General features: G+C 44.4%; 1 protein-coding gene across 1 annotated transcript in view; it reads left to right on the forward strand.

Moving 5' to 3' along the window:
* Window positions 1–7229: 7229 nt before the first annotated feature.
* The window catches only part of smarca2 (SWI/SNF related, matrix associated, actin dependent regulator of chromatin, subfamily a, member 2), a 70617-nt gene continuing 60485 nt past the window's right edge, over window positions 7230–17361 (forward strand). The window contains exons 1-4 of the mRNA XM_064937940.1: window positions 7230–7327; window positions 9103–9317; window positions 9484–9616; window positions 16287–16658. Of these exons, the coding sequence (XP_064794012.1) occupies window positions 9135–9317; window positions 9484–9616; window positions 16287–16658 (688 nt within the window). The 5' untranslated portion in view covers window positions 7230–7327; window positions 9103–9134. The remainder of the gene's footprint in view (window positions 7328–9102; window positions 9318–9483; window positions 9617–16286; window positions 16659–17361) is intronic.

The raw sequence follows: 17361 nt of genomic DNA on the forward strand, positions 1-17361 counted from the left end.
GTCTATAGGTCTAGAAGCCTGTAAATCTATATGTTTATAGGTCTAGTATAGTGTAAGTCTATAGGTTTATAGGTCTAGTAGCCTGTAAGTCTATAGGTCTATAGGTCTATAATCCTGTAAGTCTATAGGTCTATAGGTCTAGTAGCCTGTAGGTCTATAGGTCTTAATGATAGTTGTGACTGCTTTTCATGATGTATTGTTGTCTCTACCTTCTTGCCCTTTGTGCTGTTGTCTGTGCCCAATAATGTTTGTACCATGTTTTCTGCTGCTACCATGTTGTGTTGCTACCATGTTGTTGTCATGTTGTGTTGCTACCATGCTGTGTTGCTACCATGTTGTTGTCATGTTGTGCTGCTACCATGATGTGTTGCTACCATGTTGTTGTCATATGTTGGGTTGCTACCATGTTGCTACCATGTTGTGTTGCTACCATGTTGTTGTCATGTTGTGTTGCTACCATGTTGTGCTGCTACCCTGTTGTTGTCGTGTTGTGTTGCTACCATGTTGCTACCATGTTGTGTTGCTACCATGTTGTTTTCATGTTGTGTTGCTACCATGCTGTGTTGCTACCATGTTGTGCTGCTACCCTGTTGTTGTCGTGTTGTGTTGTTACCATGCTATTTTGCTGTCTTAGGTCTCTCTTTATGTAGTGTTATGGTGTCTCTCTTGTTGTGATGTGTGTTTTGCCCTATATTTATATATTTTAAATTTTTAATCCCAGCCCCTGTCCCCGCAGGAGGCCTTTTGCCTTCTGGTAGGGCGTCATTGTAAATAAGAATTTGTTCTGAACTGACTTACCTAGTTAAATAAAGGTTAAATAAAATAAATAAAAAATAAATAAGTCTGTAGGTATGTAGGTCAATAGGTCTGTCATGTTTAATGTGCCATCGCTTGCCCAATTAATTTTAATAGGGTCAATGGACTTTGAATAATTTCATGGAAGAGTCCTTAGCCCTTCACCGGGTTTCAAGGTGAATGGGAACCACAACCATTAATCTTTTTACTGTCAAAGGACTGTGGGCTAGACTCTTCCTGGTCGTTCCTGGACCAAACCTCTGAAGCAGTGGATTAACATTTTCACAAGGCTGTTTATTTGATTGCATTTACATTCAGGAACCTGGAGTACATCCTGGTCTATTAGATCAATATATAAAAGGATGAGGTTAGGGTTAGATATGAGAAAGGGTGTTGTCAGACAGGGATGTCCTAGTAAGTTTAGCCATGGGTTTTGCTTATTTCCTTGTCTGGTTTATTATTCAAATGTTCGTAGATGCCCTGAGTGTCTGGGGTGTGATGGGATTCTTAAGGTCAACGGAGTAGTTATAGTAGTAGTCTATATAATATATATCGATGTCATTATCTTGCTGAGTCCTCCATCAGAAACTAAGAAAATCAAGAAAGTTAGGCTCGCCTATACATCTAAGCACCATTCTTTAATTTGTTTAATTCTACTCAAAATATCCAAGCAGAGATGGCTGTGTATTGTAGTCTAAATACATGAACACTGTATGATAGGAAATCTGGTAACATGTTACTAGGATTATAACCCACTGCTAAATGAAAACTACCTTTATTCATGATGAGCCATGTGATAGCATTTGTTTTGTGTATTTCTTTATCCATAATCTCATCTGAAATCATATTTATAAAGCTCAGATATCCATAGATAAATCATGAAGATTGAAAGCAAGACTCTGAGCACCTGTTCTTTTCTGGTTGAACTGATATGGAAATGGGTGAAAAGCTTAATTCTCACTTCAAAGTGATTCAAATACAGCCATTTGGAGATAAGTACAAGGGACAGATTTATTGAAGTCTCGTTCACTACTCCCAAGAAGAGCATTGGATTAGTATCGGCATGGGATAGCTAGACGAGAGGAAGTTTCCATATACCAATCATTTCCTTTCAGGTCCATGATGGAAAGTGAACAGGAGATCACTGGGACACATTCCAGATCATATTATGACTCAAGTTTGATCACAATTTCTGGTGATGTCAGACAGCCCCGCCCTCTCCTCCTGCTGAGCGCGGGACTTTTGAAAACAGATGACAAAAGCTCAGGGCAGAAGAAAACCCAAACTTACATCAGTGACAGTGGAGGGACCAAGTGGAGGAAGAATGGCGCCAAGCTCAAACTTATGACTCACGAACATAGAATATATATTTTTTTATTTGACCTTTATTTAACTAGGAAAGTCAGTTAAGAACAAATTCTTATTTTCAATGACAGCCTAGTAAGAGTGGGTTAACTGTTGCAGTGGGAGGTGTTTAGTCCAGGATCCTTAGCTCAGCGTTCAACACTATGGTGTTGAATGCTGAGCTGTAGTCAATGGACAGCATTCTAACGTGTTGCTTTAGTGGGGCAGTAGGTAGCCTAGTGGTTAGAGTGGTGGACCGAAAGGTTGCAAGATCAAATCCCTGAGCTGACAAGGTACAGATCTGTTCTGCCCCTGAACAAGGCAGTTAACCCACTGTTCCTAAACTGTCATTTAAAATAAGAATTTGTTCTTAACTGACTTGTTAAATTAAAGAAATGGTGGGAAAGGGCAGTGTGTATAGATGGATGCAATAGAGAGTGTGTCATCTGTGGATCCATTGGTGTGGTTCTAGGGTATCCGGGAGGATGCTGTTGATGTGAGCCATGACAAGCACTTCATTGCTACTGATGTGAGTGCTACGAGGCAGTAATCATTTAGGCAGGTTACCTTTGCTTTCTTGGGTACAGGGGGTCTGTTTGCAAAAAGTAGGTATTACAGACTTGGTCAGTCAGATCATGAAAATGTCAGTGAAGACCCAGTTGGTACGCGCATGCTTTGAGTCCTGGTAATCCATCTGGTCCCACAGCTAAGTGAATGCTGACCTTGCTTCAGTGTTGCTTGCCTCCAACCGAGCCTAAAAAGCATTTCACTTGCCTGGTAGGCTCACGTCACTGGGCAGCTCGCCGTTAGATTTCCCTTTGTAGTCTGTAATAGTTTTTAAACCCATTTCCTGAAGTCCACGATCATCTCCTTTGTTTTGTTGACGTTGAGTGTGAGGTTATTTTCCTGACACCACACTCTGAGGGCCCTCACCTCCTCCCTGTAGGCCTTCTCATCGCTGTTGGTAATCAAGCCTACCACTGTTGTGTCGTTTGCAAACTTGATGATTGAGTTGGAGGCGTGCATGGCCACGCAGTCATGGGTGAACAGGGGATACAGGAGGGGGCTGAGAGCCCACCTGAGGGCGGCCCGTCAGAAAGTCCAGGACCCAGTTGCACAGGGCGTGGTCGAGACCCAGGGTCTCGAGCTTGATGACGAGTTTGGAGGGTACTATGGTGTTAAATGCTGAGCTGTAGTCAATGAACAGCATTCTGACATAGGTATTCCTCTGGTCCAGATGGGTTAGGGCAGTGTGCAGCGTGATGGTGATTGCATCGTCTGTGGACCTATTGGGGTGGTAAGCAAATTGGAGTGGGTCTTGGGTGTCAGGTAGGGTGGAGGTGATATGGTCCTTGACTAGTCTCTCAAAGCACTTCATGATGACGGAAGTGAGTGCTACGGGGCGGTAGTCGTTTAGCTCAGTTACCTTAGCTTTCTTAGGGTGGTCCTCTTGAAGCATGTAGGAACAGCAGACTGGGATAGGGATTGATTGAATATGTCCGTAAACACACCAGCCAGCTGTTCTACGCATGCTCTGATGGACGCGGATAGGGAGCCATCTGGGCCAGCAGACTGGCGAGGGTTAATACGTTTAAATTAATTAGGGTCAGATTTGCCAAATGGAGGGTGAGGGAGAGCTTTGAATGCGTGTCTGTGTGTCTGTGTGTCTGTGTGTGAAATAAAGGTGGTCTAGAGTTTTTTTCTTCTGGTTGCACATGTGACATGCGGGTAGAAATGAGGTAAAATGCATTTAAGTTTTCCTGCATTAAAGTCCCCAGCCACTAGGAGAGCAGCTTCTGGATGAGCATTTTCTTGTTTGCTTATGACCTTATACAGCTGATTGAGTGTGGTCTTAGTGCCAGCATCGGTTTTTGGTGGTTTTTGGTGGTTTTGGCCTTGTTTTGACAAAGCAGTACATAATTCCCGTTGGACTCGTTAAACAAAAAATCTTTGTCCAGTTCGAGGTTTTTTTGCTGTTTTTTGCTGAATTGCTGTTCTGATGTCCAGAAGCTCTTTTCCATCATAAGAGATTATGAACAAAATGAGTTACAAACAATTCGACAACACAAACAAAATAGCACAGTTGGTTAGGAGCCCATTAAATTGCAGCCATCCCCTCCGGCACAATTATAATAGATCTAAGCAAAGGAAAGCCTCCCGCCAAAACCTTCACTAACCTGGACGGTGCTGGGCCAATTGTGCGCCGCCCTTTGGGGCCCCCGGTCACGGCAGGTTGTGACACAGCCTGTGCTGCAGTGCCTTAGACCACTGCACTATTCAGGAGGCCTGTCATATTGTACTGTTTGAACATTTTCGGGTATGTGGACCAAATATTAAACCACAGTAAAAAGGTGAGAGTCTGTTGTTTATCTTCTGAGACATGGACCACACTGCAAACTTGAAGTATTTTTTACTCTGTTAAATATCTGTAATATATGATAATATCTATAATATATTTCAATGTGGGCATGGTCAAGTAAATGGAAAAATGCATATTTATTAAAGATAGGTACATTTTTTTTGTTTGCTTTTCAAGTTTAATCATATAAATCACCTGTGAAGACAGCTATGTTTTTTTGTGACTTCATCAACAAAGTTTCTGATGTCATGGAATGCAAATGTGAGCGACCCTGTTGATGGGCTATTTGCATCTCCTGCCTTTTAGCTTCTCATTAGGCTGAATGAGATTTAAATGGTGGTTTCACTACATCACTCTAAACATGACATGTTGGTTTAGAGCTTACAGTTCTCTGGTTGCTCTCTCTACTGTCCAACATGGCAGGCAGGTAGGTAGGGAGGCGGGAAGGTAGGTTGGCAAGTAGGTAGGGAGACAGGGAGGGAAGGAGGAAGGTAGGTTTGGAGGCAGGGAGGGAGGGAGGGAGGCAGGGATAGAGGTAGGGAGGCAGGGAAGCAGGTAGGGAAGCAGGTAAGGAGGGAGGAAGACAGGCAGGTGGGTAGGGAGGCAAGTAGGTAGGTAGGTAGGTAGGTAGGTAGGTAGGTAGGTAGGTAGGTAGGTAGGTAGAGAGGCAGGCAGGTAGGGAGGGAGGCAGGTAGGAAGGGAAGCAGGCAGGCAGGCAGACACAGGTGGGAAGGTAGTTAGGGAGGCAGCAGCTGGACTAACTTACAGGCTGGAAGGGAGGCAGGTAGGTAGGGAGATAGGGAAGGAGGAAGGTAGGTTGGTAGGTTGGAAGGCAGGTAGGGAGGGAGGCAGGGATAGAGGTAGGGAGGCAGGTAGGTAGGGAGATAGGGAAGGAGGAAGGTAGGTTGGTAGGTTGGAAGGCAGGTAGGGAGGGAGGCAGGGATAGAGGTAGGGAGGCAGGTAGGCAGACACGGGTGGGAAGGTAGTTAGGGAGGCAGCAGCTGGACTAACTTACAGGCTGGAAGGGAGGCAGGTAGGTAGGGAGATAGGGAAGGAGGAAGGTAGGTTGGTAGGTTGGAAGGCAGGTAGGGAGGGAGGCAGGGATAGAGGTAGGGAGGCAGGTAGGCAGACACAGGTGGGGAGGTAGTTAGGGAGGCAGCAGCTGGACTAACTTACAGGCTGGAAGGGAGGCAGGTAGGTAGGGAGATAGGGAAGGAGGAAGGTAGGTTGGTTGGTAGGTTGGAAGGCAGGTAGGGAGGGAGATAGGGAAGGAGGAAGGTAGTTAGGGAGGCAGCAGCTGGACTAACTTACAGGCTGTTTATGGTGTGGTGGCTACTTGTTGTAATTGGTGAAATTCCCTCCTAGCCTGCTGTAGCCTCGTGTGCCCAACTCTGATGCTAAAGTTCCAGGTAAATGTTAGCCAATGTTGCCCTCTAGTGGTTTTATGTGGTAGAGCAACTATATTGTAATTTCACTTCTAACAAATTTGTGCTCATCTACAGATGGTCACTGGCAGGCCTATCTATCCAGGAGTTAACCCTCATCAGGTCTACAGACCACCACTCTATAACAGGCCTATCTATCCAGGAGTTAATCCTCATCAGGTCTACAGACCACCACTCTATAGCAGGCCTATCTATCCTGGAGTTAACCCTCATCAGGTCTACAGACCGTCACTCTATAGCAGGCCTATCTATCCAGGAGTTAACCCTCATCAGGTCTACAGACCACCACTCTATAGCAGGCCTATCTACCCAGGAGTTAACCCTCATCAGGTCTACAGACCGTCACTCTATAGCAGGCCTATCTATCCTGGAGTTAACCCTCATCAGGTCTACAGACCGTCACTCTATAGCAGGCCTATCTATCCAGGAGTTAACCCTCATCAGGTCTACAGACCGTCACTCTATAGCAGGCCTATCTATCCAGGAGTTAACCCTCATCAGGTCTACAGACCGTCACTCTATAGCAGGCCTATCTATCCTGGAGTTAACCCTCATCAGGTCTACAGACCGTCACTCTATAGCAGGCCTATCTACCCAGGAGTTAACCCTCATCAGGTCTACAGACCGTCACTCTATAGCAGGCCTATCTACCCAGGAGTTAACCCTCATCAGGTTATGTGGTTAGGAAAAACTCCTGGCTCTAGATATTCTATCAGATGTTTTGTTTATATTAACGAAAACTAAACACTTGACCAGATAATCACAGTAGGCATACTATAATGCTGTTCTGGCATGTTCACCATTTGCCACATAATCACATTAATTTCCTATTTAATCAAATATTTGAATGTTGGGATATGTAGTTTTACAACAAGAAACAACAACAGAAATATGTCTAGACTTACATATAATTATCAGTGGTTTTTGCAATGGTACATGCACACAGCACAGCTCCTTCGGGAAAGTCAAGGAATAGACAAACCTACACAGCCTGTGTGAATAGTGAATGACGTGGTTCGAGAGGAGCACGTTTTCAATTTAATTTCGATGTATTTATTTGGCATGTTTTGTAACATTACATTGGAAACTTTGTCAGGGCACTGTAATAACGAGTTTTCCACACGCACGAAGACACTTTTTTCTCAGTGATTTCTGAACATTAGTCCCGCCTTAGAACGGAGAAAGTAATAACTGATGTATTCTTTAACCAATCATTTTACAGTTTGGTGGCATTTTCATGCGGTCTCGGCAAATCAAAAGAGCCTGAACTTGAGACGTCAAAAAAAACAGAGAGGGAGGGACCGTACAGATGGCAGTCATATTTTAAAGCAGAAATATATATATATATATATTTTAGACTGAATTCCGTTTAGTCTACCGTAAGGTAAATAGAGTTCAAGTTTACTGTATTTGGCAAATAGTTATACCGAATGTTTATTGGCCGTTACGTTGCTAGCTAGCTTGTTAGTAGTAGGTTACAGTACATTTGATTTGAAGTTGGTGGCATGCTTTTGCTAGCTAGCTAACTTAGCTAGCTACTGTTAACTACCGTTAGCCACTATTCGTTCTGTTGAATTATCCGTTTTTTATATCATGAGTTGGGGGGGGTAAAAAAAACAGCTTAGTAAATCCTAATAAATGTCATTTATTCTGCGTGATCACATTTCACATGTCAACTTTTATTTCCCGTCCCTGACGGTATATTTTGGTTGATAGCAACGGCCACCATATTAGAAGTTGAGCAGAGAAACGGTCGTTCAGGGAAGGAGTGATCCAATCAGCGCTGCTCGTCCCCCAACATCTGTACACGATTTGATCCATTTTTAGCAAGAACGTAAATGCTTTGCCATCATTTCATGCGTCCGCGTATTAACATAGACGCCTTTTTTTAGCGAGTTGAGATGACAAATGTTTATGAAATAAATAGCTACTTTGCAACAGCGTTGACAGACCTGCAAAAGTTGAGGCCTGCTTTCAGATTACATTTTTGGTCAGGAAATGACAGCTCAGCTCCACCGTCCTCGTTTTCAGCATGTGATAAAAAACATCCCAAACCGTTATCTTCGCCCTTTGTATTGTCTTGTGTAAAGCCTCTACGTTGTTTAGGTGACTTAGACGTATGCGTACTCTGGTTTGCTTCACTAAGCTACTAAACAAAGCAATTTTGGTTGAAATTGACGAAACTATGCGCCATTAAAGCTCACACATTCGATAATCCAGTTATGCGGGTAATATGCGTAGCTACAGTAAATTAAATAAAAATATTTATCTAACTACACCTTCCCTTGATCTTAATGAAACACTTCGCATATGCACGTGTTGACAGGTCAGTCAGCTGGGAGGAGGCGTGTTGGGTTAAATCAGGCCATTTTTATGCAAATGTAGACGCTCCGCAACTCTGCTTCGGCTGTTTCAAACCCTGTGTTCTACCCGTTTTTTTTATCACAGGGACATTCCACGATAACAGAATGATGTAAACAAAACCAATGATTTCAAAGTTAAACAAACTATACCAGTGTATGCACAAGGACTACTTTTAACAATTTCCAGTGCACATTTTCCAAAAACACATTTACTTGAACACCGCTGGGGGCTTGGTCTGACCCCAAACTACTACATGGGGTCAGTTCACTTCAATGAAACGTTTGCTATGTTGTGTTACGGTTTGTACTGAACTACTCGTTTCCCTAAAATGTTGTTCAACGCTTGAACAGACTTTGAGTTACATTTGCTCCATTTGGAAACAGGATGATGGCACTACTTTTAACAGTGGAAATTGTTAAATGTAATCCTTGTGCATAGAGTTGTATGGCTTGTTTAACGTTGCAATTGTTTGACATACATTTGAAGTGAAAAATCTGAGTTAAAGCATCATTCTGTTACTGTGGAATTGCTCCACACTGTTTAGTCGTATCATCTAAAAAAATCACATTTATTTCATTAGAAATACTCATCCTATGATGTGTAGTGACCTATTTTGATGTATAGCCTATTATTTGATGTCTATTCACAATTACCAATAATGATTAGTGTCTGAAATATCAAGCTGACTTACAGAAAGTAAAAAACATTTATATGTGGCTATCAATAATAAACAAATCAATAACAACAAAATGATGAAATAAATGTAATGACTAAACTGCCTCCTCTCCGGTGTAGTACAGTCAGCCAGCCAGCCAGTAGATCAGTAGATGTCCACCCCTACGGAGCATGCGGGTGGTATGTCCCAGCCCCACCCGGGTCCCTCTCCGTGCCCAGGCCGGTCCCCAGGACCAGGCCCCTCCCCTAGCTCCGGACCCCCCAGCGGACCCCCCAGTCTACAGGGGCAGGGGGCTGGGGACTACCTTCAGGACACCATGCTCCCCATGCACCAGGTAATCCTCAACACTACAACAGTGCTGAAGTTGCTGTATGATACAGTATATAAAATATGCCACAGATATCCTATTGAATGACTATATGTAATTGTATGATATGTGCGCTATGCACTTCACTAAAGGCGAGCCACAGTATCCCAGGTTGATGTGAATGTGTTTCCAGCCGATGGAGGGCGTTGATGAGAAGGGGATGGGAGATGAGACAAACTATGGCCAGATGAAGGGAGTTGGGATGAGGGCACTACACAGCGGAATGGGCCCTTCACAGAGCCCTCTGGACCAGCACATCAACCAAGGTAACACAGCGACAAAACACAGCACAGCAAATACAGTAATGTAGAAAGCTATATACACTGAGTGTACAAAGCATTAGGAACACCTTCCTAATATGGAGTTGTACCCCCTTTTGCCCTCAGAACAGCATCAATTTGTTCTACAAGGTGTCGAAAGCATTTCATATGGATGCTGACCCATGTTGACTCCAATGCTTCCCACAGTTGTCAAGTTTGCTGGATGTCATTTGGGTGGTGGACCATTCTTGATACACAAAGGAAACTGTTGAGAGTGAAAAACCCAGCAGCGTGGCAGTTCTTGACACACTCAAACCGGTGTATATATATATATATAATTTTTTTTAAACAAGTTGCATTTTTTTTTTTATACCAATAAAAAAAATGCATAAATCTGCATTGCTTTAGTTTAGAAAAAAGCTGTAAAATGTCAGAGGAATACCTGACTTTGATGCGTGTCTTTGGTTTGTCTCTATGACATTCAGAAGCTGAGCTAAAGTCAAGGAGTCAAAGAAATTAGACTTTCCTTGGGAAGTAATCTTATACAACGTGTGACTTTGTCGTTACCAATGGATCTATTCACTTTCTGTAAAACAGAATATGTATAATTACATTGAGGGTTCATGTGTGACACCTCTAGCTCTGCGATGCAGTGCCTTAGACCGCTGCCCCACTCGGGAGTGGGGAGGGGTGGTAGTCGGGAGCCCAGTTAGGGGAGGGGTGTTAGGGTTAGGGGAGGGGCGGTAGGGTTAGAGGAGGGGTGGTAGGGTTAGGGGAGTGGTGGTAGGGTTATGGGAGGGGTGGTAGTCAGGAGCCCAGTTGGGGGAGGGGTGGTAGTCGGGAGCCCAGTTAGGGTTAGGTGAGGGGTAGTAGGGTTAGGTGAGGGGCAGTAGGGTTAGGGGAGGGGCGGTAGGGTTAGGGGATGGGTGGTAGGGTTAGGGGTGGTACGGTTAGGTGAGGGGTGTTAGGGTTAGGGTGGTAGGGTTAGGGGAGGGGTGGTAGTCAGGAGCCCAGTTGAGTGAGGGGTAGTAGGGTTAGGGGAGGGGTGGTAGTCAGGAGCCCAGTTAGGGGAGGGGTGGTAGTCAGGAGCCCAGTTGGGAGAGGGGTGGTAGGGTTAGGGGAGGGTGGTAGGGTTAGGGGAGGGGTGGTAGGGTTAGGGGAGGGGTGGTAGTCAGGAGCCCAGTTGGGGAGGGTGGTAGGGTTAGGGGAGGGGTGGTAGTCAGGAGCCCAGCCCAGTTAGGGGAGGGGTGGTAGTCAGGAGCCCAGTTGGGAGAGGGGGGAGGTGGTAGTCAGGAGCCCAGTTAGGGGAGGGTGGTAGGGTTAGGGGAGGGGTGGTAGGGTTAGGGGAGGGGTGGTAGTCAGGAGCCCAGTTAGGGGAGGGTGGTAGGGTTAGGGGAGGGGAGGGGTAGTAGGGTTAGGGGAGGGGTGGTATTCAGGAGCCCAGTTAGGGGAGGGGTGTTCGGGTTAGGGGAGGTGTGGTAGTCAGGAGCCCAGTTAGGGGAGGGGTGGTCGGGTTAGGGGAGGGGTGGTAGTCAGGAGCCCAGTTAGGGGAGGGGTGGTAGGGTTAGGGGAGGTGTGGTAGTCAGGAGCCCAGTTAGGGGAGGGGTGGTAGTCAGGAGCCCAGTTAGGGGAGGGGTGGTAGGGTTAGGAGCCCAGTTAGGAGGGGTGGTAGTCAGGAGCCCAGTTGGGAGGGGTGGTGGTCGGGGCCCAGTTAGGGGAGGGGTGGTAGTCTGGAGCCCAGTTAGGGAGGGGTGGTAGTCAGGAGCCCAGTTAGGGGAGGGGTGGTAGTCAGGTTGAGGGGAGTCGGGAGCCCAGTTAGGGGAGGTGGTAGTCAGGAGCCCAGTTAGGGGAGGGGTGGTAGGTTTAGGTGAGGGGTGGTAGTCAGGAGCCCAGTTAGGGGAGGGGTGGTAGGGTTAGGGGAGGGGTGGTAGTCAGGAGCCCAGTTAGGAGAGGGGTGGTAGGGTTAGGGGAGGGGTGGTAGGGTTAGGGGAGGGGTGGTATTCAGGAGCCCAGTTAGGAGGGGGGTGGTAGGGCTAGGGGAGGGGTGGTAGTCAGGAGCCCAGTTAGGGGAGGGGTGGTGGTCAGGAGCCCAGTTAGGGGAGGGGTGGTAGGGTTAGGGGAGTGGTGGTAGTCAGGAGCCCAGTTAGTTGAGGGGTGGTAGTCAGGAGCCCAGTTAGTTGAGGGGTGGTAGTCAGGAGCCCAGTTAGGGGAGGGGTGGTAGTCTGGAGCCCAGTTAGTTGAGGGGTGGTAGTCAGGAGCCCAGTTAGGGGAGGGGTGGTAGTCAGGAGCCCAGTTAGTTGAGGGGTGGTGGTCAGGAGCCCAGTTAGGGGAGGGGTGGTGGTCAGGTTAGCCCAGTTAGGGGAGGGGGTCAGGAGCCCAGTTAGGGGATCCCAGTTAGGGAGGTTAGTTGAGGGGTGGTGGTCGGGAGCCCAGTTAGTTGAGGGGTGGTGGTCAGGAGCCCAGTTAGGGGAGGGGTGGTAGAGTTAGGGGAGGGGTGATCGGGAGGCCAGTTAGTTGAGGGGTGGTGGTCAGGAGCCCAGTTAATTTTTAACTTCATTGTTGGTTAAGGGCTTGTATGTAAGCATTTCACTGTAAATAAAATGTGATTTGATCTAATTATTCCCTTGAAGCTATTGTTTGGAGGTTATATTAGGCAGGGTTAGGGGAGGGGTGGTAGGGTTTGACAGGAGCCCAGTTAGGAGAGGGGTGGTAGGGTTAGTCGAGGGGTTAATCCTGTCAGCCAATTATATCTGTAGGGTTAAGGGTATCTGGCCCAGTTAGTTGAGGGGTGGTAGTCAGGGAGCCCAGTTAGGTGTGATGAATGGCCTTCTAAGGTGTATGGCAGACCAGTAACTTTTGCAACCAAATGATTTTACTGTGCCCGGTCTCACACAAACTTATGGTCACACAAGGTGCCACCGGTGAATTCTCAATGAGTAGCCTAACAATTATTCACATGGCCCTCGTTGCCTTTTTCTGTATGAAATCAATGTGTGAACGTAGGGTGACAGTGAGAAATTGACAGTAAGCAGTGAACAAAATAACCATGGACAGGAAGTTTATAATGGTTTAGTAATAGGCATAAATTACATTGTATTTATATGGTTGTAGTCCTCAAAGGTTGAGTTGTATTGAATACAATTATTCAGATCCAATGATTTACCACCCAGTTAGTTGAGGGGTGGTGGTCAGGAGCCCAGTTAGTGTACAATTATGGTATAATGTTAGGGGATGTGTTCAGTGCCAGTGTGTGTGTGTGTCAGGAGCCCAGTTAGTGTGGTGTCAGGAGCCCAGTTAGTTGAGGGGTGGTGTCAGGAGCCCAGTTAGTTGTGTGTAGTCACCCAGTTAGTTGAGTTGGTGCAGGAGCCCAGTTAGAGGTGTTGTTTTATCTGTGGGTTTGTTTTTTAGATTTTACTGCTAGCTTGGATTATTTTATGTGGAAGACAGTTCCATGTAGTCATGGCTCTGTGTAGTACTGATTTTACTGCTATCTTGGGTAACTGATGTGGAAGAGATTTCTATGTAGTCATGGCTCTGTGTAGTACTGTGTGCTTCCCAAAGTCTGTTCTGGACTTGGGGACTGTGAAGAGACATCTGGTGTCTGAGTGTGTTAGCCGTTTGAACAGAGCCCAGTTTTGAGTGTTTGGTCAACCCATCAATTGAGGGGTGGTGGTCAAAGCCCAGTTATGATGCAGTCAATCTCAGGACCCAGTTTGAGTCAGGAGCCCAGTTTGACATGCCCATTAGTTATTGATATTAGCCCTCTGTGTACATTTAAGGGTCAGCTGTGCTGCCCTTAGTTCTGGTGGTCAACCCAGTTAATTTACCTATGTTTATCTTTATGTCCCTGGGCCCAGTTAGTTGAGGTGTGATGGAGCCCAGTTAAGGCCTATAGGACCCAGTTGTTTAAGCCCAGTTAGTTGAGGGGTGGTGGTCAGGAGCCCAGTTAGTGATTGTGATGTCAAGAAAGCAGAGCAGCACTTTATTACAGACAGACTTCTCCCTATTTTAGCTACCATTGCATCAATATGTTTTGACAGTTTACAGTCCAGTGTTACACTAAGCAGTTTAGTCTCCTCTATTTGCTCTGTTGCCTCATTTACTATCACCAACACATTGATCCACGTCCTTATTTATATTTTCTCATATTTAGCTCACATATCTGAGGTCTAATGTTTAACACACATATAGCACACATACCTGATGTATACTCTACAGTACAAAACACATACCTGATGTATAACACACATACCTGATGTGATAAATCTACAGTAACAAAATAACCATGGACATTTATATGGTTTAAAACATAAATACCTGATTTATAATCCTCAAAGTACAAAACACATTACCTGATTTAATCTACAGTACAAAACACATATTATAATGTGTGGGTGTGTTCCTGTGTGTATACAGTCTGCGTTGTGCCGTGATAACTGTGTGTTTAATTTTACAGTACAAAAAGACACATACCTGATGTATAATCTACAGTAACAAAACACATGGCCTGATGTATAATCTTCCCAAAGTCTGTTCTACAAAACACATACCTGATGTATAATCTAACAGTACAAAACATCATACCTGATGATATAACACACATTGACATGATGTTATAATCTACAGTACAAAACAGCATGCCTGTTCTGCTCCATGTATTTACTCTTTATGTCAGTACAAAACACATACCTGATGTATAAAACACATACCTGATGTATACTCTATCAGTACAAAACACATACCTGATGTGCCTCATAACACATCATACCATGATGTATAACACATATTTAGCCTGATCTATAATCTAAGTATAAAACACATACCTGATGTATAATCTACAGTATAAAACACATACCTGATGTATACTCTACAGTACAAAACACATACCTGATGTATAAAACACATACCTGATGTATAATCTACAGTACAAAACACATACCTGATGTATAATCTACAGTACAAAACACATACCTGATGTATAACACACATAACTGATGTATAATCTACAGTACAAAACACATACCTGATGTATAATCTACAGTACAAAACACATACCTGATGTATAATCTACAGTACAAAACACATACCTGATGTATAATCTACAGTACAAAACACATACCTGATGTATAACACACATACCTGATGTATAATCTACAGTACAAAACACATACCTGATGTATACTCTACAGTACAAAACACATACCTGATGTATAAAACACATACCTGATGTATACTCTACAGTACAAAACACATACCTGATGTATAACACACATACCTGATGTATAACACACATACCTGATGTATAATCTACAGTATAAAACACATACCTGATGTATAATCTACAGTATAAAACACATACCTGATGTATACTCTACAGTACAAAACACATAAATAACACATACCTGATGTATAATCTACAGTACAAAACACATACCTGATGTATAATCTAAGTACAAAACACATACCTGATGTATAATCTACAGTATAAAACACATACCTGATGTATAATCTACAGTACAAAACACATACCTGATGTATAAAACACATACCTGATGTATAATCTACAGTACAAAACACATACCTGATGTATAATCCTATGTATAATCTATAGTACAAAACACATACCTGATGTATAATCTACAGTACAAAACACATACCTGATGTATAACACACATACCTGATGTATAATCTACAGTACAAAACACATACCTGATGTATAAAACACATACCTGATGTATACTCTACAGTACAAAACACATACCTGATGTATAACACACATACTTGATGTATAACACACATACCTGATGTATAATCTACAGTATAAAACACATACCTGATGTATAAAACACATACCTGATGTATAATCACAGTACAAAACACACCTGATGTATAATCTACAGTATAAAACACATACCTGATGTATAATCTACAGTACAAAACACATACCTGATGTATAACACACATACCTGATGTATAATCTACAGTACAAAACACATACCTGATGTATAATCTACAGTACAAAACACATACCTGATGTATAAAACACATACCTGATGTATAATCTACAGTATAAAACACATACCTGATGTATAATCTACAGTATAAAACACATACCTGATGTATAACACACATACCTGATGTATAATCTACAGTATAAAACACATACCTGATGTATAAAACACATACTTGATGTATAATCTACAGTACAAAACACATACCTGATGTATAACACACATACCTGATGTATAATCTACAGTACAAAACACATACCTGATGTATAATCTACAGTACAAAACACATACCTGATGTATAAAACACATACCTGATGTTTAATCTACAGTACAAAACACATACCTGATGTATAAAACACATACCTGATGTATAATCTACAGTATAAAACACATACCTGATGTATAATCTACAGTACAAAACACATACCTGATGTATAACACACATACCTGATGTATAATCTATAACACACATACCTGATGTATAACACACATACCTGATGTATAACACACATACCTGATGTATAACACACATACCTGATGTATAATCTATAAAACACATACCTGATGTATAACACACATACCTGATGTATAACACACATACCTGATGTATAATCTATAACACACATACCTGATGTATAATCAACATACTGTTATCTCTCCTGTAGGCTACATGCCCCCACAACCCTCCCCCCTGGGTGTCCCAGAGCACGCTTCCAGCCCCCTATCCAGGGGCGGCCCTACGCCTCCCATGCCCCCTCAGATGTCCCCTGTCCCGTCGGGCTCCATGATACCCCAGATGGACCCCCAGTCAGCCATGGGTCCACAGGGGCCTCTTGGTCGTGGCTGCTCCTCCTTCAGCCCTGTCCAATTACAGCAACTCCGGGCCCAGATCCTGGCCTATAAGATTCTTGGGCGGGGCCAACCGCTTCCTGAAAACCTCCAGCTGGCGGTCCAGGGCAAGAGGAGTCTGCCCACCATGCAGCAACAACAGCAGCAGCAGCAGCCGAGCACTGGCAGCCCCTACAGCAGGCCTCCTGGTAGGTGACACTTAGGGCCAATTCCAAATGGAGCCCTAGACCCTATGCCCTTGTGGAGATCTGAGAGGTATTGACAGGTGTTAGTAATATAGCAACAGCTCCACCTTGACCTCTTGACAGGCTAGGTGGAAGTTTCACCATATTGCTTAGGCTAATCAAATCCACTCAGATCATCACAAGGGGTCCTACTAATCACCTCAAACAACCCTAAACAACACCAAACAGGTACCCCAAAGTAGCCAACACAACCTCAAACAGGTACCCAAACAACCCCAAAGCTTCCCAAACAGGTACTCAAACAACCCCAAAGCTCCCCAAACAGGTACTCCAAACAGGTACCTAAACAGGTACCCAAACAACCCCAAAGCTCCCCAAACAGGTACTCAAACAACCCCAAAGCTCCCCAAACAGGTACTCAAACAACCCCAAACAGGTACTCAAACAACCCCAAACAGTTACTCAAACAACCCCAAAGCACCCCAAACAGGTACTCCAAACAGGTACCCAAACAACCCCAAAGCACCCCAAACAGGTACCCAAACAGTTACCCAGACAACCCCAAAGTACTCCCAACAGGTACCCAGACAACCCCAAAGTACTCCAACCAGGTACCCAAACAACCCCAAAGTACTCCCAACAGGTACACCAGACAACCCCAAAGTACTCCAACCAGGTACCCAAACAACCCCAAACAGGTACTCCA

This window comes from Oncorhynchus masou, chromosome 25 (assembly GCF_036934945.1).
Source record: "Oncorhynchus masou masou isolate Uvic2021 chromosome 25, UVic_Omas_1.1, whole genome shotgun sequence".
NCBI classification, from domain to species: domain Eukaryota; kingdom Metazoa; phylum Chordata; class Actinopteri; order Salmoniformes; family Salmonidae; genus Oncorhynchus; species Oncorhynchus masou.